This window comes from Athene noctua, chromosome 5 (assembly GCF_965140245.1).
Source record: "Athene noctua chromosome 5, bAthNoc1.hap1.1, whole genome shotgun sequence".
Lineage (NCBI taxonomy): Eukaryota > Metazoa > Chordata > Aves > Strigiformes > Strigidae > Athene > Athene noctua.
Genome location: NC_134041.1, coordinates 42,867,033 through 42,890,601, shown reverse-complemented (window position 1 = coordinate 42,890,601; position 23,569 = coordinate 42,867,033). Strand labels below are relative to the sequence as shown.

At 42.1% G+C, this 23,569-nt stretch overlaps 1 protein-coding gene across 1 annotated transcript; it reads right to left on the bottom strand.

Annotated features, from left to right (window-relative positions):
* Window positions 1–1,606: 1,606 nt before the first annotated feature.
* COMTD1 (catechol-O-methyltransferase domain containing 1) lies at window positions 1,607–8,387 on the bottom strand. Its single transcript, XM_074908312.1, has 7 exons — window positions 8,252–8,387; window positions 6,824–6,957; window positions 5,656–5,761; window positions 4,705–4,823; window positions 4,383–4,437; window positions 2,818–2,951; window positions 1,607–2,047 (listed from the first exon to the last, which is right to left on the bottom strand). The coding sequence occupies exons 1-7, from the start codon at window positions 8,331–8,333 to the stop codon at window positions 1,895–1,897; spliced, it is 783 nt and encodes a 260-aa protein (XP_074764413.1). The 5' UTR covers window positions 8,334–8,387; the 3' UTR covers window positions 1,607–1,894.
* Between the last annotated feature and the right edge of the window lie 15,182 nt (window positions 8,388–23,569).

The following is a 23,569-nucleotide window of genomic DNA, read 5'->3' as shown; positions in this document are numbered from 1 at the left end:
TGTAACCCTTACCATTTTTTGTCTACTTCAAAAGATTGTAACGGAGAACATGGCCAGAAGATTTGCATGCAAATGTATAATGGTTGTGTATATTCCTTTAGCCACTCCATCTGAGAGCTATTATAGTCATTAAGACTTTGCTAATGTGTTATTTCTCTCACGCAGATAAGAAAATTGAGCACACAGAGGTTTGAAGCGCTGAGGGTAAAACTGTACCCAGAAAGAAAAATTGGGCAAGCTTTATGCCCTATTTAAAATCTCATTTAAGGGCCATATGCATCTTGTCCTGGTCTTCTCACAGACATGGATTTTACTTTACGGCAGCCAGTCTTCAATTCAGCAAAGTACTTAAGCACATCCTGACATGCTTTGCTGAATCAGGGTTTTAAGTGGAAGTGACAGAAATAGAATTGAGATCTCACTCATAGCCCTACTCTGAAACCATCAGTGATGCTTCCTTTCTTCACTACTCTCCCACTGTGGTATGTTATCACCTGAGACAGGCACGACCTGTGCCCTGAATGTCTGCCCCTTATCAGCAAATCTAAAGTGACCTTTTCTCTCAACATGCATATGATACCCTTTCAGTGTATCAGTCCCCTAAAACAGTAAGACAGTGGAGCTTTTGTCTGTAAAATGCTAGTTCTGCTTTCTTGTTTAATTAGGTTTTCTAATAAGAATTTCAAGATGAAATAAAAATCCCTAAAAATTAGTTAGTATTAATTTTATTTCACCGTGGAAATAAGTAATTAGTTGGATTCTTATTCTCCAGCTCAAACAGAATATGCCTCCTGCCCTTTAAGTCTCTTTCATTGGTCCCAGCTAAGGTGAGCTTTTTCAACTGCTGTTTCCTGATCAAAAATTTTATAGAATGCATCAGGATGAAACAAAAGTAATGAATGATAACAGCAAATGAAGTTAACTAGGGAGTTGAGAATATGGTAGGGAAAATGCATCATTTTGTTACATGCTGCCTAGGGAAGGGAAACTCTGCTTGCAGTAATTATTTGAATAGCCAGTTAACAGCTGTATTGCATCCTCTTACAATCACCATTTTCCTTCTGTAGACTTGCCACCAATGCTCTGTGCTTCCAACTTTCTAGGAAACAAGCACCTAGTAAGTTGCTTCTTTGGCTGGCAGGCAGGAGGGAGAGAGGAAGGAGGAATTGTTTTGGTTTTCTTCTTGTCTTCTTGCCCATTTGCTCTTCCTCATCCTGACTTCAAAAAAAGTAAGAACCTACACTGTTACATAGGTTAAAGAAACCCAGCCCTTGCACACAAAATTTTTAGGGAGTGCTTTGTATTGGAAATACTGTTTGACATGCTTTTAAAGACAACTTTTTTTTTTTTTTTCCTTCCCACACGTGTATATTTGAGGCTTCTTATGTAGTACCCTTCAAGGACTACCAGTGACTTTCAATATTGTTAGTGTGAGAAGGCTAACAATCTCCTTGAGGTCATGTACATTTGATTAAAAATCAATTTTTCTATTATGGATTTTAACATTAGTAAACTCCACTTTTCCTTCTGATGGTAGGACTGATTATTCTACTTAGTAGCTTCTTTTAGGACAGAAAATGACTTTGTTGTACCGACTCAAAACTCAGTTGTTCTACACAGGGACATTGTTTTCAACCATTGTCTTACAAGGACAACTTCACATAAGTTTACTTGCTTTATTACAATTAAAATAAGAAGCCATAGTAGGTCTCAAAATAAGTGTCTCTTCCAAATTTAGCTGCCCTTAGGATCTTGCTGCTCCTAAAGTCTACTTTCCCAGGCTGTGCTATTCAGTGGAGATATAGGTTAAATAACCATTTTTTGATACTGCTTCGCCTGCATTTTTCCTGATGATTTGATGCTGCTTGTTTCCCATCTGCTGGGCTTCCTCCAGTTACAACTTGAATGCTAATGTGACTCCATCCCCCATTGGGAGCATGCTGATATTGACTCGTGCATCTCTCTGAAGCTTCTCATTGAGGTGGTGAATGCTCTGGGTGGCCAAGTCATCCTTTCTTGGTTTTAGCACCCTTCCACTCCAAAGGACCTATTGAAAAAAGAAATGTCATGCACCTCATTTGTTCCAATATGTTCCTCGGACCACAAAGGAAGCTTTGGAAAAGGTCCTGCATATTTTCTAGAAACTGATATTATTTGTTGTATTTCAGATTTCTAGTGGTGTCTGATATGGAGCTCTCATAAGCAAGTGGGATTGGGAGTCCACAGAACTGGCTAATTGTACTTCTACTGCAAATTAGAACTCAAAATTAAGAAAAAAAAGAAGTGATTGAACATAGGTATTTTTAAAAGCCCCTATTTAGCTGCCACCATAAACCCAAAGGTGCTTGCAGTTTAACATAATTTTTTGTTTCTAGTAAAAGTTATTAATTGATAATAGTAGTTAACGATTATAAGTGCTACCTTTGATCTTGTGTAAGTACTGTACATAGTAGAAAATGCACTACAAGACAAATCAGAATAATACACAGCATTCTCTGTAATGAATTACAAAAAAATTTTAAAAGTTTCTGTTATCACAGGCTGTTTATGTACTAACATAAATTTAACACATTACTTCTTACTTCTACAGGGTTTTATTCCTTGCTTATACTAGTGTTCCATACAGCTTACTTTAGGAATTTATGTTGAATTTTAAAAGCCTCCTTTGTATAACATGGAACAAACACATTGCAATCGGCAACCGATTTGCAGGTCAGAAATCACATTACCAGAATCCCACTGTGACTTTTTTTTTCCTTTCCCAGAGGCAAAAGCAGTAACTCCCTGTGCTACTACCACTACAGCTGCAGTACTTACATTATCAATAGCTATTATTCCCCCTTTCTTTATGAGGCGCAAACATTTTTCATAGTACTCATTGTAGCTTTCTTTATCCGCATCAATGAAAGCAAAGTCAAAGGTTTCAGCTTCTCCACTGGCCAACAGTTCATCTAGATGAGCAACAAAGTGAGTTACACCCTGGTTAATGCTCTGTAGGAGGAAGTTGTCCATTTGTGTCAAAGTTCTCATTAAATAATGGTTTTGGCACCTTGACCAGGCAGCGTATTCCTCTACAACTAATTACTAGAAAAGCTTATCCCACAGAAACCAATCTAGACATGATGTATGCCATAAAACACTCAGTTACCAAGTTCTGCCTACTTGGAAGTTCATTGAGTAGTTCTAAACCTGCAGGATACAGCCGGGACTGCTGAAAGGTGCAGTAAAAACAAGTCAAGCAGTTTGAAACTGGATGCATTCTACACCTTCAGCTGTTTTTTGAGCTGACTGAGGAGAATTGTTTTAAGTGGATTAGGACTTTTCTCACATTTATGAACAGCTCCTAAATGCTAATCTCTCGATGATCAAGTGCTGTGATACAGGTTATAAACAAACCCTGTCAGAGATCATTATTACAGCAAAAGGTTGCTCTAAGTAGAAGTGGAATTCAGTTTTAAGTTCTCCTAAATGGACTTCTTGACTGAGAACTCCAAATTGACAGTGGCGGAGGGGCTGACTGCTGCCTTCCTAAAGTTCTCAGCCACCCCTCTCACCTGCCCTTATCCTCTGCCAGCAGAGGATCTTTCTGTCTGAAGCATTGCCTAGACAAGGTCTCCTTCAGACTTCAAGGACAGTGCATCCTAGCAGACTGCTAATATTTGACATTTTAGAAAGGATGGATGAATTTGGAAGTAATGCAAGATTATGGATGGATGTATGGATCCATCAAACACCTTTGCTGAAAACCTTTCACCTCCTCCATTCCTAGCACAGTCCTTGCATTTTTGAAATATTTATTCATATTTCATCTACCCCACATCTTGTCTTCTTTTGAATGAGAAAAGTCATTGCCTTTCTAATGGCCTTGCGTGCTTTTGGCAAATACTATATTTTAACTCCTCTGGTTACAATTCAACTGTTATACCCTAAGTCTTATATTGGCTTCTGTATTTTGTTTACACCTCAGCCCTTTCAGAAAACTCTTCCTGTCTATAACAAAGAAATAGTTGCTTAGAATGGGTAAGAGAAATTGGGATTTGTCTAATTAATCTATTTTAATCAGCTTTCCCAGAAGCAGCTGACAATAGTACTTGACAGATTAAACAAGGTGATGGACAGAACAGGTGAGTGACCAGTACAGCCCACGCTACACAGGACAAGCATTTTTTTCCTCTCTGCTAGCATATAGGAAAACTTTGAACTTATGAAGTGAAGTTTTCTGAATTCTAATTAATTTATTTTTTAAATATAAGAGAAGCTGTCTCACTGTTAGCAAAGGGATCATACCACAAGCATATTTGGTCTTAGATTTCATCAGTATTAGATCTATCTGCTATTTCTAGGGAAGGGAAGGAAAAAAAAAAGTATTTTAGGTTGCTTACCAAGTGTTTGAATTGCTGGCTTAATCCGCAGGTCAATTTTATGCTCTACTCCTGCCTAGAATGGAAAAACCCAAAGAGCTGATGAAAGCAGTCAAGAGATAACCTCTTAGTAGGTTGCACTCAGGGAGTGACTGGTGTTCTAATATTTTTCCTATTATTTCTAGGTTCCAGACAGACTTATTTGTCTTTCCAAATTGAACTGTCTCAGCCTCCTTTTAATTATATCAGTGCTTGTGTGTGAATGTGTACATCTAAGATACCAAAACCCCTTGACATGAAAATACAACTGTCCCAAACATGTAACAGAAGAGATGCTGCTTACCTCTTTCCACAGTGGCTTTCCAATTTTGACATAGTCCTCATTTATATCACAGGCAATAACTCTCCCATTATCTGGCAGGACAAGTGCCATATTCAAGGTATTATAACCTGTAAAAACACCTAGGGAAATCATAAGAGTCATCAACACTTACCATATTGTGGAAAAAAAGAAAAAAGCAAACTACAGCTCCGTTCAGGAATAAAAACCCCAAAGGAGTCAAGGATAGCAGTTTGCTAATGGACACAAAAGGGTTTCCCCTCTATTTTAATGTAATGGCAGGTTTGGATAAGTTTTTACTACTATTTTTTTTCTCTTTAAATCAATCCTTTAGCAAAGCTTAATGTCAGCTTTTTCCAAAAGTCTGGACACATAGGGCAGAGTCTGGTCCTGTGTCTCTGAGGAATGCCCTTATTTAAAAGTGGAGCTAAATCCTGAGTCAAAGGGACTGGACCAGCAGGAAAATACCAGCCAAATAACAGCCAGGCCAAGAATAAAGATGGTGGGAACCCATACCTGGCTGCTCAGCATCACTCTGACTTTGGGACATCCCGCTAACATAGGTGCATCATGGCAAGTGGCTTGGATGCAGGGCCTGTGCAGCAAAACAATTCCTTCTAGCAAGCAACTGATACAGAAAGAATACACCCTGCCCTGCAACTGCAGGAAACCCAAGTGACATGTTGATCTTATTTTTTTCAGATGGTCTCAGAGTTGATGAGACATCCATGCTGATGCCAGTATTAGTGAATGCACAGATAGAAAAGTAGCAAGTAAGTGCAAAGTGCAAATCAGACACTACTTTTCACACTGTAGTTTGCCCTCCTGTTTGCGAAGCCAGGTCTGCAGTGCCTTACCATGTTTAGATATATCTTAATGTTCACATGGCTGTATTTGGAGAAGGACAGCCAGAAGCTTTATTCTGCTGCAGAGAGGACAAAGTGACACTCTTACCTATTTCAATAACTTTCTTGGCTTTAATGAGTTTGACCAAATTTGCCATAAGCTGAGCCTGGTCACAGGACACCATCATTTTACTGCAGGGATGATCAGCAGTGAGCTAGAAAGAAGAAAAAAATATCACCACAAGCAAAACCGAAAGCTTCCTAGGGAAAAAGCCCAGAGAAACCATGAAAAAGAGATACTCCTACCTTTCTCATTTTAGATGGCTTTGTGCTCCACCTGAGCCAGAAATTGGTTTGAATTTAACAGTAACTAAGGCACGTGGGGTGTGTGTCATACGCAGTGGCTGATCAAAGCAATAATATGCCCCAAAGTTACCATGGCTGTGGCAAAGTCAGCAATAGTTGTAACTGATGAAGAACCACAGAGGAACCTTGACCATGAAAGTCCTTTATTTCTGTGAATTTACATAAACAGATGCACTTATTTTTTTAAGCTATAACCTTTGGGTTTATGCCCTTACTCCTCCAAGACATGTAGGATGTTTTCCTGAACTGCTAGGTTAAAGTCTGCTGCCGAAGGTCATACTACGTGGTTGTGGTTCTGGTCACACAGTGGAGCTGGAGTTGCTGTGCCCATGCCAGGGTTGGGAGGGCCCCTGACACTGAGTAGGGGAGCAGGAGAAGCAGAGCTGTGCCTGGCAGTTGAATGGAAAAGGACGGTCTGCTGCTTTCCTTTCTTCCTCTAGGGCTCATTCCAACCAACTAGCTCCAGTACTTAACAGTTAATTGCTTTTTTTACAGGAGTAGTTTGTCTCACTTGAAATGACTCAATCTTGAGTCAGGAAGTCTGCTGTGAGCTATAGTTCATCACTTCTCTGAGCTATAGTTTCCTTATATGCCAACTAAAATGAACAGAAGTCATCTGTTCAAGTCAAAATCAAGTGCAGCCCAAACACATGGCCTTGGGAGCCATGAAGAGACATGTCTAAAACGTATGACAATACTATTAAATACTCATTTAGGTAGCCCTGAATATTGAAGAGTCTCCTGGACTCCAAAGTTCAAAACAAATTCTAATGTGTATGCAAGTAAGAGGGAGGAAGGAATATCACAAAAAGTCCAGCAGTTCAGGATGAGGTGTGGGCGAGACCAACAGGTCCTAGAGGAACAGTAACAGCACTCAACAGAAAACCTGCCTTGGGGGATATAATACTGACCAGCCGCAGCTTCTTTAGAATTGGATGTTCCCGCAGAGAGTGATCCAGTATATATTGCCAGAGAGGGCTGCTTTTCCCAATAATACTCTTGGATGATTTGGGTATACCAAAACCTAAAGAAGGGTATCTTTTACCTAAAAAAAAAAAAAAAAAAAAAAAGGAATAATAAGACCTTTTATTTTTTCCAGTTATTGCCTGCTTAAATAAAGCAAGCACTTAAGTATTACTAAAGGTTAAAGAATACTTTGCTCTGAAAAATCCAGTGAAAAAGGAAAATACAGCGTAGCTGGACATCTCAGTGGACTACATTTTTTTTTTTCCACCTTCTTTTTAACCTCTAAGATGTCCAGCCCAAGTCTGTAAAGGATGAAAGAGGCTTGTGTACTGCATTGTTCAGTGGCCAATGTGAAGCTACAAGCTGTCATATTCTTACAGGACAAGTAACCACATCAGAACTCAAAGGGGGAGTGTAAGGAGAGAAGCATGAATGAGGCACACTTTTTTCTCAGTCTAGGGGCCTTGTTTTGCAGATGGATAGAGGCTGCTGGTCTTCAGGGCCATCAGCTGATGCATCTTCTCAAGCTCTGTGTTTTGCTAATGACAGTGTCCTGCCCTCTAGCCAGGGGAAATCTGGCATTGCTAAATGGCTTGTTTAGCGTGAAACCACTACGCAAAAAAAGTAGGTGCTGTTAAGTAGACTATTGCTTGTCTACTTAAATGCAGAACCGATCTCAGCTTTGATGCCCAATGCTTCTTTTACCCAAGGAGGCAAATACTTTGAAGAAATAACAACCAAAAAACCTCCACCAGTCCACGTCTCCTGATAGTTGTTTGCTATTAACGCTTTTTATTTCTAGATTTTTGTTTCATTTCCTGGTAATGGCTCTATTTTACAGACGGTCACACTGAGGTGTAGATTATTTCAGCAACTTGCTTGAAGTCAAAGGGTAAGTAAGCAAGCGGCTGTGTTACAAGCCCAGCACCAGCCTCCGTCCCCAGCCTGATCGTGGGCTCGCTCCTCCTAACCCCGGGGAATGAAAGCGAAACTGTTCCCAGAAGAGAAAGCTGTGACCAGGACACCACCACAGCCTTTCCTGCCTGGCCAAATGCAGGCAGGGGTCGGGCAGGGAGCGTGCTCTCGCCTTCGCCGGGACCTTGGCCCCGACCTCGCCGGCCGCAGGGCCCCACGCTGCGGTAGCGGGATTAGAGGCAGCGGCTTGGGCTCTAATAGCATCTGTCTATTTACCGCCGCATCTCGGCGAAATCCCGGCTCGCAGGGCAGCCCCGCTCCCCCGACGGCCGCCCAGCCCCGCCGCCCTAGGGGGGACCTGCCCGGGCGCCGCGGTCCCCGGCCCGGCCCCGGTGAGGCTAAGGGGAGGGCGCAGGCCTCACCCCCTCCCCGTGTGCGTGCGGGGGGGCGCCGCTTACCTGCGAGCATCCCCGTGGCGAAGGCGACCCCTAGCATCGCCGTCCCGACGGCCACTTCTTTGGGCACGCTGAAAAGGGGCATTGCGGGGCCGGGAGGGAGCGCGGTGCGGGGCCGGGAGGGAGCGAGGGGCGGGGCCGGGAGGGAGCGAGGGGCGGGGCCGGGAGGGAGCGCGGGGCGGGGCCGGGAGGGAGCGCGGGGCGGGGCCGGGAGGGAGCGCGGGGCGGGGCCGGGAGGGAGCGCGGGGCGGGGCCGGGAGGGAGCGAGGGGCGGGGCCGGGAGGGAGCGAGGGGCGGGGCCGGGAGGGAGCGCGGGGCGGGCGGGCGGGGCCCGGCGGCACGTGGCGGCGGGGCGGGGCGTGGCGTCCGGCGCGTCCCTTTGGCGCCGGCGCGTTGTTGGACTGTGGTGGGTTTTCCCCACCCGCGCCTCGAGGTGCGCGGTGCTGTGCTGTGCTGTGCTGTGCTGTGCTGTGCTGTGCTGTGCTGTGCTGTGCTGTGCTGGGCTGGGCTGGGCTGGGCTGGGCTGGGCTGGGCTGGGCTGGGCTGGGCTGGGCTGGCGGGAGGATGGGCTGGGCTGGGCTGGGCTGGGCTGGGCTGGGCTGGCGGGAGGATGGGCTGGGCTGGGCTGGGCTGGGCTGGGCTGGGCTGGGCTGGGCTGGGCTGGCGGGAGGATGGGCGTCCCGCGGGACACGCCCGCCGTCCTCTGCAGTGCCGCCCTCCGTAACGGGGTGCAGTCACAAAAGCAGCACCTGGGGGTTGTGTCGCCACCTCTTCAGAGACTGGTTCTGGCATGCCTTCGCTGCTGACTTTGTTTTAAAACACACCCAGATGTTGTGTGAACTGGTAATGGGCTTCGACGGTGGAACTCTTCAGAGAAATGTCCTCATGAGAGTCTTGGGCCTTCAGTTAGCCCTTGGAAAGGCTCTCCTTCCCTTAGCACTGATGGTTTTTGCAGCCAAGGTGCGAGCAGATTTATTTTCAAAAAGCGTGTAAGATTGTTGGACTTAAGTCATACGACCAGAAGAACTGCGAGTTTCCCGGTGAAAGGGATCAAGAAAGATCTCCCCAAGAGGGGGAATGGGGCCTGGTTTCCTCTGTTGCTGTTTCAGCCTCCCGCAGCATCTTCCTGATGAGGTGCAGCAGTGCCTTTGCCACTGTCTGACAGACAGCCTGGTTGTTTAGGGATCGCCCTGGCCTGGCCTGTCGCAGAGGGAATTGATATATAAACCAGCAGTGACTGTGCTGCCATCTTTTCTTAGAAACTGGGCAAAAAACTTTTTCTGCGCTTTTGTTTCATTACATAGTGCTGAAAGGACCCTGCAGTACCCTTTGAAGGCAGGCTGGGGATTTGATTTTCGTTTTGTGAAGTGTTGTCAATATATGAATTTTGCAAAACCCAAGAAAGATGTGAAGATCTATCATTTTGTCACTCTACGGGAGATGAAATGAGCAATGTTGCACACGGACCAGGAATACACAGGAATGAAGTGGGTTGCAACTTGGCCTCAACAGAGGCAGGTAAAACTTCCCTTCTGGCACATAGTTAATCCCTAAAAAGCTTGATGAATGGTGTGCTGATAGGTTAGGATGATACTTCAGTTTAGTTCCTATGCTAGTATAACTGTCTAGTGTCAATACAGTTAGCAGCAAAAGATTATTCTGTAAGTACATTTTAAATGCAGGATTAAGTGTATCACGAGGACATTTCTGGGAAATGGGTTTGCCTATCACTGTATTTTTAGCGTGTGCTAGACCTTATTTGCAAAGACTTGAGCTCAGAGCACTTGTATTTCTTTTTCAGCAGCTAATCATGTCAAGCACTGAGTCTGCTGTGCTTTCTGACTTGCAGAACAAAACAAGACATCTGATCTGTCTTGGCAGGTAAAATATCTTTCAGTTCACTTGAAAATTTATTTGATTTTGAAAGCTGTGAGTGTTGTTGGTTTCCTGGTTTTGGTGTTTGGTTGTTCCCCCCCCCCTCCATTCGGTATCTCATCACTTTTCTCTGTGTACATCTTGCTTTTGTAAATGAAAGCATTTCATCCCATCTTTCAGAAGAGTTATCAGGAAGCGCTGGAACGTGTCAGCTTTAGGCCAAACAGAACTGTAGTAGACAACACACTCTTCTAGCAGCCATAAATCAGATTTGTGACTGTGCAGCTCCATCTAGTGACTATTCTGTACAACTGCAGCAGGAGAGGGAGTAACTGGGGGATATGCTGACTTTTTCATGAAACTCTAAATTTGTAAACTTTCAATGTTGTGTTGCACTCTCAACTCGACGAGCTGCCACTCTTGAAGCTCTCTGGAAACTTCAAGTTTCTGAAATCTCCAGGAGAACTGGTGAACAGAATTGCTAACGTACTTAAACGTGTGTCTGAAACATTTTTGCCCCAAGTTTTTATGCAGTAATAGCTTACCAGTGGTGGCAGTGTTAGAAGGTGTTTTACTGTGTCAGTGTATTGGACAATGTATTGCTTCTTTTGGATAAGAAAGCTGATTTACAGATACCTAAGTCAAGATAAAATGCTTTCTTAGAGTGGCAGAAGAGTTAAAGTCTTCCAACTAAATAGAAAGGAGCCAACTGCTTTTCTTTGAGACATGCAGTTTTAATTTTACATAGCTCTGTGATATATTGCTGAACAGGAAACTTTGATTAATCAGATTAATTAGACGCATGTTTGCAGTGTGCTGTGGTTACTTGGGCATTTAAACATTTGGGTAGATTTCTGCCTACTAGTTTTGCTGAGTAAGGTGAAGGCTACCTAGAGATAAAAACTCTGTGAAGGGGCTTGGTTACAAACCCCACTGCTCCCTATATCTGTGAGGTCAGTCCAGTTGCAGATCTCATGGGAGATCAGGATTGTTTGCAGTGTTGTAGTCAGTAGGCATATTTGCTGTGCCTGAAAGCGTCTTCTCCCTGAAAGGGTAGGAAGGCTTTGGCAGCATCTTCAGACAGAAGCCAGAACATGATCACTTTTGTGAAACGTAAGGAGTAGGACAGGCAGGATGCAGACTGGCTAGTCAGTGGCTGACCTCAGAGCGTGTGAATCCTCACTTAATTCATATTGATAATCTATCCACAGCTTCACACTCACTGGGTAATTGATATCTGCAATAACCTGTTCTCATAAGGAAACTTTCCTTCCAGGAGTATTTTTGTATGTGGGAATGTTGCACACCATCCACCATGGTGTCATCTAGCTGTGCAGACTTACCATAGAAGTGGGACTGGCAGAGCATTAGCTTACTGAAAAGTCTGCCCTCTCAATTCTGGGTTTCTGCCCTTCATTTGCAGCTATTTTAGATAGACCAGTAGCGCCTAGTAACTGAGGCACCAGTGTAAAATGATAGATGACTTGCCGTGAATTTAATAAGCCATTCCCTTCCATTAACCTATTTTTTTTTTTTCTTTGTTGTTTTGTTTTTCTTCCCCTCTTCGCTCTCTCGTGTCAGCTACCTGAGCTCAGCCATGTGTTCTGGCAAGCTTTGCCTTCCAGGATGTTGGTGGTCTGTAGTCTGCTCCAAGGTGGTGGTAAAGAGCAATATATAACCGCCTTGATTGTCTTATCTTGCACTATAAAGAAGTAAAAATCTGTGGGTGGCTCAGCCACTGCCCAGTGATTGAAAGCCTACCTGCTACATGTGCACTAAACCATAGTTGCTGCTGACATGGTTTTACTGGATCTACTGGCAACATGCGTACTAACCCTAGTGGTAGCTAGAATGGTTTTACTAGACCGGAGTGGGTATAAGGTGACTCCTTTGAAGAATCATATTGACTCTGTGGTGGAAAATCACTGTAGAACACAGACACCCTGAAGGAAGTGTGTATAGTCATGTTTGAACAGCACAACTCACTGGACTTAACTCCTATACTTTAGTTGAAGGTATATTGGCCTGTGACATTGGAAAGAATTCAGTGGAGTTGCATGTTGTGTCTGCTTCATTCAGACTGCAATGTTGCTGGTGTGGTTTCAAGTATAGTTTAAATGGTGCTTACTTCAAGTCTTGGTTACTCACACATTATTCTGTTTACGATGAGGATAGTAGTCACATGGTCCTCTAAAACATGGCAGCATTTGCATAAACTGTTGAGAAGCAAGTGTAAATACTACATGCATTTAGTTCGGTAAGCAGAAATGTGTTTGGAGCTTATGTACAGCTGAAAGGAGACAGTGGGTTTTGCCCCCAAAAGCTTACAATATGAATGTAAAAAACATGATCTTGGGCAGGAAGTGTAAGAATTGGGTTGTATTGATCAGTGTGCTTGGCAGTAGTCTAATTGTCAGATTTCTCAGGACAAATTGGAGCAGCTAAGTTTTAAGGAGAATTCAGGAGGAAGGAAAATGAGGTTTGGAGGTGTTTACAAGGAGTTTACCTCAAATATGAGTGCAGAATGAGCAAAAGCTGAAATACAAGGAGGAACCAGAGAAGAATGCATTCAAATGGTTAAACTATTTGCTGAAAATGCTGATTAAGGTGGCATTCTGGATGAATGGGATTTGAATGAGATTAGAGCTGGGGAAAGAAGTTGCAGTGGTCAAGGTGATGAGAACTTGACAAAAGTTTTTAGTTGTGAAGGTGAACATACAGAAATAATCTTGAAAATATGTTAAAATCTTTCTCATTTTTATATGGTTAAATGGGAGGGCCTGGAGAGAAATTAGAGTTGAAAATGAAGAGTTATGAGTTGAGTGATAGGCAAAATTGTCATATTTATCTATATTGATGGAGGAGAACAGTTGGAGAGCTGAGGCTGATTTTAGCCATCCTCAGAGAGGTGTTTGAAACAGATTGTGATTTTAATCTGGCTGCAAGGAGATGGGAGTGAAGAGGCAGATCTGCAAATTGTCTGGATTGATATGGTGGATGAATGCATGCATAGATGGGACCAGTTACTCAGAAAAAATGGGAAGCTGTGAATTTCCATACCTTTTAGGCTATTCACAGATAAACAAACCTAGAAGCATTCTATTGTATTGTATTTGTTTATTTATTTGTTTTATTTTAATGGATTTTTGGAATCTCTTTGATTAAAACTGAAACAGAATTTACTCACCATATTTATGTGTTCATTCATTTATCTTAGGGATTGTAGACAAAACACATATATATTTTATAATTTTACACTACACAGTGTAGATCCCCTTGCAAGACCTAGATAAATCAATTGATGGTGGCATATTTTAGAAGACCGTATATGGAATTATTATTTTTTTATTCACAATTGAGATTTCTTTTTTCTTCCAGTTCGTTTTGCTATTGTATTTGTCTGTTCCATCCCTCTTATCTCTGTAATATAGTGTACATTTAACATTTCATTTTGCAGTTCTGTAATGTACTGTTTGCCATTTACTGGCATAACCTACTTGACCTTAGAGATACTCATTCCACGTGTATCTGTTGTAGCAATTTTTTTGCCATGAATGTTCATACATCTTCTCAACTGAAATCTTGGGATTGTAAGAGTGGTACAATCTTTTTTTTTTTTTTTTTATCTGTGATAAATGGAATTGCTCTCCAAAATTTTCTTCTGATAGTTGAATTCAGTAATTTGAAATAAGACTAATAGTTTCCCAAATACTCATCATTGCTTCTAAAGTCATCTGGATTTTTTATCAGACAAACTGTAAGTATCAAAGCTTCCTTTAATATGATTCATTGTCCAACTGGAGGATAATCACTAAAATGGAACGCGGACATGAACAATGACTTTAACTAAGTTGGTTCAGTTACTTTCATCCTGCTCAGCTACTTCTATCGCATTCAGTCTTCTGTGGGAGCTTTTAAAGTATGTCTTTCGATAACAGCTTGTAAAGGCTGTGGTACCTTCACATCTATTTCAAGGCTAAGGTATCAACATTTCAAATGCTGCTGCTAAGAAAGCTAGTGATTCATGAGCCCATAAGCCTTAAGCCATTAAACTTGCAAACAGCGAATGGTTTAGAAACGGTTTTCAGCTAGAAGCATTTTGACATATTGGTAAATATTTTCAGGCCTTACTGGCTTACAGGCCAACATTTTGAATATATATGACTACTTTTTGCCATCTCATTACAAGACTAGGTTCAACTTTGGACATACAGGTATCATGAGGAGAGATAGCCCCTGCCAAGCAGTGTAATTCCCAGTGCAATGTAAGTTAATGGCTTCTATGAAAATATCCCACAAGTATCAAGGACTGTAAGACTCAAATTGAGCATGACTGGGGGAGACCCAGTGAAATAGCTTGTTCAGTGGCTCAGCTTTACAGATCCAATGATAGAAGCAGTTCTCCTGACAAAGAGAGTTTGTCACTGAAGGATGTGTTTCAGAGGCACCTTGAATTTTTCAAAACAGGTGACAGACTGTTCTGAATGATCTCCTTCCAGGTCGTGGCCCAGTCTCACATGTGGAGCAAGTGCATGGACAGTGGTGCAATGGGTGCTTGCTACTGTGGAGTAAAGCTTGGTATTCATTTGCTCCTGCTGATGGTCCCCATGTGATGGAAATAGGTGCAACTTGAGTGGAGCATTCTGCTTTACTTAAAATGTCTGATGTAAGTCTCAATATGCTGCTCCACTTATGTCTTAAGCTGTGCATAAACAAAATGTAAGAAATTTTGCTTCTTATCACAGTGACACATGTAATAAAAGAAGAGGTGAACAAATCAACCATAGCCATGACACCTCATTAACGAGGCTCTCCCATGCCATTATCTTTTGCCTCTTTTTTTTTTTTTTTAACACCTGAAGAAATCTGTGTCAAAGGCCAGCAAACTGGATTTGTTTCATACCAGTTCTGTGAATAGATGCCAAAAAAAGAAGGCTAGTTTCGGAAGCCCAGTGGTTTTCCCCTTCCCTTAAGGACATTTGTCCTAGAGTTTCCAGTGCACAAAAGCAATGGCAGCAGCATGATAGCAGGAGAGGTGCAGGACTGGGGTATTGTTAGATAATCTGGCCCAAGCATATTAAAGAACAATGAATGATCATCTCAATAGATCTGGTTCCTAGAGAGCTCTAAGTAAGACTGTCCTTTTGTGAGTAAGATTTTGACATAAGCATGTGAGAATCATGCCAGACTATTCACTGTGGGACTTAAAATCAAGAATTCCTAGTAGACTCTTTGTCACTTGGGAAGAATATAGAAGGGACTATCTTTATTAGTCAACTGTGGTTTGCTAGTATGATGCAGTAAAAGGCAGTACTGGATTTAGCAAGTAAAATACATCTGCTGGAGAGAGCTCCCAGTTGGTGTCATCACCTGAAACTCCATTTATGGTGCATTGCCCCCTTCAGGCTGAAAAGGACAGGGGGGGAGGCACAGATATCCTCAGAAAACAGGAGAATGGGAAGTGCAGAGAGAAGTGTCTGACACTGCAGAGGGCAGATTGCTTGTAGAAGGAAACAGAGGGAAAGTAGGAAAGAATTTTTTAAGTGTGAGTAATGCTCCCTCTATTTCTCCACTTTTTTAAAAAATGAAGATGTGCTCTCAGTAATTGCCATGAATTGAACTCAATTTTTTTCTCTCTACATATATTCTGAAGATGATCATTACAATTTTATATGATTTTGCTCCTTAGTATTAATAGTTTGTTGTTTTTTTTTTTTTTTTTAACATTCAAACTCAAAGAAACGTAATGGTAAACAAAGGGCTATATAGACTTTTATTGTTTTATCCTGTTCTGGCTTCATTTTGTTATATATATTTTAAATAACCTCAGCTCCTTTTAATATAAACAATTGGAACATTTCTGTTAAATTTCATCAGAATTTTCTTAAAGAACCCCTAACAGGTGAACTGTGAATTTTTCAGTGCTAGTCATCCTTTTGACAAGAATAAGGCTTTCTTACTAGAGTATTTTAAAGTCATGTTTTTACTGCTTCCCTTTAGTGTTTTGAAGATCAGAAGATCCTTCTGCTTTAGTGTACTTGAATCATATTTTCACTTTTTAATCGAACTTTCTATCCATTTTGTTTTTAAGAAGTCCCTTTCTTTCCATTCCTTTATAGCCTGGGCTTGACTTCATAAGAATCTCTAACTGAACCATAAACCACCTTTATAAATATCATTTTTCCTTGAAAGCTATATCTTACTGCAATGACCAAAGTTTTGTCATGTGTTAGATTAAGATGTCTGCCCAAAATCAATAATGCTGAGGTAACAACATTGGTTTCTGCTAGGCTCTCAATTACTTTCTCGGTTGTTTGTCATAGGAAGAATATATGATCAGTTGTTTCCCCTGCAGGCTATAAAACCAGTCTGTTCTCCTTTGATCACTTCTGCATACTTCACTTTTACTCTCCTAAGTGTAACAGAGATTTTTAGAGCCTTGGACCTGTGAAGTAGCAAAATGATTCTTCTGTAGTCCGTTCCAAGGGATAATAGCTTCCCTCAATAAAGCATCATAAATATCCCTGGACAACAGTTGACTCTTTCAGGTTACATTGCACAATTGCTATGGAATCTGTTCCTGAATTTGCCATGGTCTTTGACGAAATGCCTGGGAGAAATTTACTTTGCAGTCTTTCCTTTGTACCTTGTGTTCCCTGTAGTCCTTTGCCCCTTACATTCCCTGTTGCACTTCTCCTCTTTTACAGATAGTCACTTATTCGTTGTATCTGTTTGGTTAACAAGTACAGCTGTAGAATTGCTAGTCTTTTAGTCGTCTTTTCTCTCCCCTCCCCCCTATACCTTTACGTTTTAAAGATGGTTTCTGGTGCCATTTTGTTCTTGAAGTTGCTGCATTTTGCCACAGAGGGGAAACACGGTCATGCTGTGCGCTTTCCTGGGAGCTTTACTGTTTTTCTCTCTTGATCTCTTTTGTCTGAAATAAATTACACTGTACCTGCATGATGTCAGAATCTGCTAGGCAAAGGAATACTTGAAATAGTATAGTGTCTTGTGAAAATGGGGCAATTGAGTCAGTGGCTGCTTGTTACTGTAAGTGTTCTTCCCTCAAAAAGAGCCAAGTGTTTTTTCTGAATGAGGCTTCAGAGGTAACAGGTAACTTGGAGAAGGTAAACTGAAATTTTGGTCCCATCATATCTCTGAAGAGAAGCTGCCTTTACTTGCATCTGGATTTTCATATGTCCTGTGTTACAAGGACAGAAGGTAATGATGTGGTATGGTGAACACACTATTTTGATTTGAAATTAAAAAGAAAATAGAGAAAGTTTGAAATTAATCTACTCACCTTCAATTTCCCATCCAGGGAGTGTATGTGAGAGGCTAGTCAGACTTGGTGGCATGAACACTTGGATTTCAAGGACATGCAGAATACTTAACATCTCTGTACCCTGGCAAAGCCCTGTTGACATATTTCACACTACAGAGCAGCTCTGCAGTTAGAGAGCTGTTATGTTTCCTAACAGGGTATTTGTAGCATGTTGTAAACAGTAACTGTTGTAACTGAATCCTAGGCTGTGGTCCTTAAAACTCAAAGCGCTACCCAATTGGCAGAAACCTTAATGCACTTTGCCTTTGTCTTCTGTCTAATTCATGTAGGCAACAGCAGAAAATGCCAGAGCGCTTGGGAGCTGGGCCAGGAGGAGTATAGGTAGGCAGCTGGTCGTCTGTCTCACCGCTTTTGAGAGCATAGGTAATTACTGTGTGCCATACACCTTCCTGATGAAATGCCTTTTGGAAAAAATCAAAGCTGTTTGTCTCGTTCCAAGACAGAGACAGTTTCTCTGACCAAACAGGGTTTAGTAACTTTTCCAGCCTCGCTGCAGTGTCTTTCATGGACTGTTTAGCTTGATGTTTATGCACCCACAGAGTTGTTGTATACCTAAAATAAGGCATGAAACGTGGACTTGGTGTTTATTGTGCAATTAGCTTGGACCTAAAAAAGGCAAGCAGCATAATGGACTGAGTGTTGTGTGTCCTATAACAATCCTAGGAAATATGAGGCTGACTGCTCCTTCCCAATTCTGTACCTTTTCTATGGGTTTCTGTATTGGCATGTCCTTAGAGGTGGTTAGTAGGTCTTCCAGTGCTAAAATAAATGTGCAGACTCAAATATTCACCATGCTTGAAAGTATGGCTCTAGTCTGTTGGATCAGACCTATTTCCTGTCTTAAAGCACAAAGGTCTGTTCTTAATAGACAGATGAAGTAAAGTAAGAGGAAAAAGGAGGAGCAGTATAGATGCTTTTCTTCTGAGGCCATGCATGTAAGGCGAAGGAGAAAGCTACAAGACTATAAGGTGTGCAGACACTGGAGGACTGCTCTTGTCACCACACAGTCTGATGGAGTATGGGAGTCCAGGAGTACCTTGGGATTCTCTGGAGTCTTGGGAGCTTTGACCCACTTGGAGGATGCCAAGGGCTTCTGTTAAGCATTAATACACATAAAACATTTGACTAAATACATCAGATGTTCCTGTGTCCCTGGCAAAAACTACTGCTTCCTGGTGTTGCCAGATGATGCCATATATTACTCTGTTTTGTTCTCTAAAGTACCTCATGCTCAAGCAAAACTGCTCCTTTCCAGTGTTTGGTAGTACTACAGCAAGTCATTCTTCACTTCTGTTTTCCTCAGGGTAACATGTTTTTAGAGCCTTGAACCTATGAGGTGGTAAAATGATTCTTTGAGAGTCCTTTCTAAGGGACAGTAGTTTCTCTGAGTAAAGTACTTTAAGTATCCCCAGCACAAACCAGAACCTGAGCAATACTGCATGGTAATGGTAGGAAGACTGAAGTGAAAAATCCTGCTGCTTCTTACTAATTTCTGCCATTATAAAGGAACTTAATTGTCCATTAAGGCGGTGCACAGCATCAGCATTGTTCAGTTCCTCCTATATATCTGTGAAAGCAAAATGTTAACTTTCATCATTAGTTGGTTATGACTGTCTGGGTATGATCTGTTGGTTGTAGGGGTTGCTTCTCCCTCCCTCATCTCCCCATCACCCCCCTTCCTTTTGAGACTGTGAAAGCCATTTAGACTATGGAGCTTGCTTCCCTTCTTGTCTATTCTAATGTAACACAGTGAGTGGTGGTGGGAAAAAATCCTGGACCTGATACAGAATGACCAGAAATGAATCGTTCATGAGATGCTTTCTTGGACAAAGAAAGGGCTATTGGTTTTTCAAGCCTGCACTATAAGAAGAGATGCTGAAGCAGTGAACTGTGTTTGATCCTCAGATCAAACTCGGTCAGAGGAGGGCCTGAAAATGGAGACTGGAGACTTGACTTGTTGAGTTGTGACTAAGTGGAGCATGTTGTTAAAATTTTATTATTCAGATTAGACAGAACAGGTTAAAACATTGGTCCTTCCTGTGAACTTTTTTAATATCCCTCTTACACCCTGACTTTAAGAAGAGGAGGCTGTTCCCTGTAAATTCCTGTGAACAGGGAAGGAGAGGTGTTCTCTGAGAAGGCTATGGATTATTGTATTAAGTTAGAAATATGCTTGGGTTAACTGTTCTAATGAGCACATACAATTTACATATATTTTATTAAATAAATATGTTATTAAGAATGGCTCTGTAAATAATAGAATAACTTCAGTGTCCCAGTGGCTTTAAATACAGTTTCTGATTTGAAATTACAATGACTGGTTAAATTAGTAACTTTTAAAAAGCTCATCACTGGTGGATTTATCCAGTCACCTTGCTTAAAATTATATGTAATACAGGAGATCTTCCTAGCAGTCAGATGTGTGAATTTTATAATTTAAGGGCCAAAATGAATATCTTTGGCTTGGTGGTTTTTGATGGAGTATCTAGAAGGTGGTGAGCATACCAAGAAGCAAGTGTCCTTTCCTCTTTCAGGATGATAACTCTGTGAAGCCTCTCCTCTGTGCTCTTCTCACATCTCTGCTGTCTTTGTTTTGCATGGCATCTGTCTATTAGCTGCTGCAATCAACTCCCTCTTTTTACTGTTTTATAGTATGACGGGATTGGGCAGATATTCTACTGTTGTGTTAGGTAGCAAGATCACTTTTTTGTCATATCTTTATTAAGAGGAATCTCATTTAAGGGTAGAGTTCTTACATACAGATTTTTCCATTGCCTGTTTGCACCCTTTTCCTCCCCAGTACTGATTTGAGTAGAGGCATGAAGGGAAACTCTGCTTCCTGCTGTATTTATGGTCACAATACTTCTCCATGCTGCATGGCCAGGTGGAGCAATGTCTCTACCCAGTATTTAAAAGACCATTGAATTTAAAGAATGTGCCTTCAGGTTTGAGATACCCCAGTACATGTTTTAGTGCTCCAACAGGCAGTGAGTAAGCAGGGTATTTGTAAAGAGGAATTTGAGATATTTCATATAGGCTTACGGTTCTGTGGTCCTACATGTTTGGTGTTCCCACATGCTGGTCAAACCTCCTCTTAATCCTGTCAGCACAAACCTTCCTTGCTGCTATTGAGAACTGACTTTTTAAATCTGAATGTCCTCAGATCCCTGCATTTTCTTATGCAAGAGAGAAATATTAAAGGGATTGTATTTTCTTTATGAATTTCTGGTGGAAAAACATGATGTGGGAATAGTGCCAAAACCCAGAACTTTCAGAAAATCAGTTATTTTTCCTGACCTCTGTTATTTCCTTCTCTGGAGCTGCTTTTACTGTCCTTGAGGAGGTCAGAGAAGGGAAGGGATGCCCATTTCACATCTGCTGCACTGACAAGCAACCAAATGTACCTTTTGGCTGGTGGCTGGCCTTTTGGCAGCGCAAAGCTTCCAGCTCCCACCCTTCTACAATCAGATGGGATGAACAGCAGAGCTGTGCTATATTGCTTGTTGGCATACAGGTTAAGTACATGGGCTGCATATGAGTCTATTCATCTGAAGTTGTCTTTTCAGATCACTGCCCAGTTTTCTAGCATAACCTTCTTGGAAAAGAGCTTGGCAATGTGTGTGTCTTTTTTTCTTCTTTTTTTTCCCCCCCTAGTAATTTCCTCGTATGCAGTATGTTCATCCTAAGCAGCAGCACTGGTATCTGAAAATGAATGAGTATGTTGCAATCTGGAGGAGATGTCATGCCCTTCTGGTGTGGATTCTGAGGGATACAAGATGTGGAGGGGTGTGTGTAGTAGGCATGCTATAAATTAAACATTGTCTTTGCTGCAGGCAGGGATAAGAAGTGGGATACTCCCACACTTTCTCTCCCTTGTACTTTATAGGCACTTGAGAATGGAAAAAGCCAGTCATAAAAAGCAGGGCCAGGTCAGGGTAGATAAGTATCTTCACCTGTTGTAAAATTCAGAGCAGCATTTAAATCCCTGCCTCCCCTAACACTCCTCTAGAGAATCACCCTATCACTTGTAATTGCTTGCTCGAAAGTGTGTTGGAACAGCTGAATTTCCATGGATTAGGATAGCTTTATGCTGTATTTTTGCCCTCTTCTGGACCAAAAAAAGCCTCAAATCCTGATTCATGGTTTCAGTCTTTATGGTGTGTTGGTTGTAGGTAGCTAAAAAACTGGAGGGGTGTAGAGACAGTCAATGAAAGCACCTGTTCATTTAATAGCTTTTCCTTCCTCTTACCTTGTCCTCTGTACCTGGTTCATCCTTCTCATTGCCTCTTGTTTTAAATTAGGACTACTTTTGGAGGCAGGAGCTGCTGCTTATTATGTATGTGTGCTGCATTTGTTATCATGGTGTCCTCCCCTCTTTGGAGCCATGAGTTACCACAGTAGTACAAACACAGATATGCTTGGAGGGCAGGGTAAATGCACCCTTCAAAGCAGAGAGAGCTGTGAAGTCATGCAGCTTCAGCAGCATCTTGGAATATAGGAGGACATAGCTGGTGCTAATGGAGTAGCCAAAAGGCTTATAGTTTCCCTCAGTTCTTTTTTTGTGTCCACCTTGGATCAATGGAAATTAGGGTCTGTCAGGAGGAAAACAAATAAAAAACCCTCACCAAAAACCCACTGCAACTTGGGGCTTGAGATCTTGTATACAGCTTTCTTCTGAAGGCTTAGGAGAAGTGAAGTTCAGGAGAGGGAGAACAGCTGCTGGAATGCCTGCTCTAGATGTGTGCTGTGAGTCTGGTGTTCATGTCTTCATCTGTACTGCACCATTCTGTACAGATAATGGAGCCAGTTCAGGGCCTGGGAGAAGCTTAGGGCATTAACATGGAAGTCTGAGTTACCATTTTGACAAATGCAGTTTTGAGGCTTGCCCACTGGATTTCCTTTCTAAAGTCTCTTTTTGGGCTGCTGGAGCTCTTGCACTTGAATTTCCTGGTCTGGTGCTAGTCAGTGTCAGAGAAGAGGAAATACAAATCACAGTTTTCCTTTTGTGGCCTTAGTCATGTCTTGTGGTCACTGAATTAATGGATTGTAGAAACAGAAATACTAATTCTCTTGCCTGACTCCTGTATTGACACCTTACCCTGAGCCAGAGTCTTAGTGTGTGTAGGCAATGTATCTGTAACAGTGCTGATCAAGGCCTTCTGTAATACAAGTAACAGCAGAGACAACAGTTTCAGTCTTCTTTTCCTCACTTCCTTTTTTACCAATGGCTAAATCAGCTATGGCAGCTGTTGCTTTGGCTGCAGGCTTTTCCATTTCATACTGAAGGCTGACATGCATGTGGTGAAGTTGCTCATCTGTTGAGGGGCGGATGGGTGAGAGGACAGGGTGATTTCTCAGTAAATGGCAATGTGTGTGTGGGACTGACAGCTTTGATGTGTTTCCCTGTGGGGTAGAGGGCTGCCATGGAGGATGAAAGCTGGGTTTCTTTGGCATTTCACTGAGAGCAGTGCAGCTCAAGGGTATGCAAAAGAACAAGAGGAAAGAGCGGAGAGGCATTCTCCATGGGCTATTGTCTTGTTCCTAAAGCAGCTGGAAGGTGAAGGCAGTATGTAAATGTAATAGCCTGCATATTTCATATTGGTGGGGACTGTAAAAAGGTGCCCTTGATACACAGCAAGGATCTAGTCTGACAGTATTCACAGCACCTACTGACTGCATATAACACTCTTGTCTCCTGCCGTGGCAGTCTGGAGCCTCCCTATAACTCCCCTCCAAAAGCTGCACTCAGGTTGTGACTGATGAGATCTTGAAGATGTTTGGGTGAGCATTTGGATGTAGAAACCTTGGCTGCTGCAGGAGGTGGGGTGATGATTTAGTAGGTGATTTTTAAACTGGTGGGGTTCCAGGTTCCTCGGCACTGTGCTGTGACTCAGAATAAGTATCTAAGGCAAGGATTTAAGTCAGATGTGGACATTAACAAGTGGTATTACTTCTAATCACTGTGTGCAGCTGGGGTTATCTCCAGTACCTGGCTGTTTTCCAGCTATAGACTGTTTCCTTAAGTTCCCCTATTTTTGCAGTTTCCTATGGATTAGCTGCAGTGCAGAGTTAAATTTTTGCTGTTAAATCCCTTCAGTGTT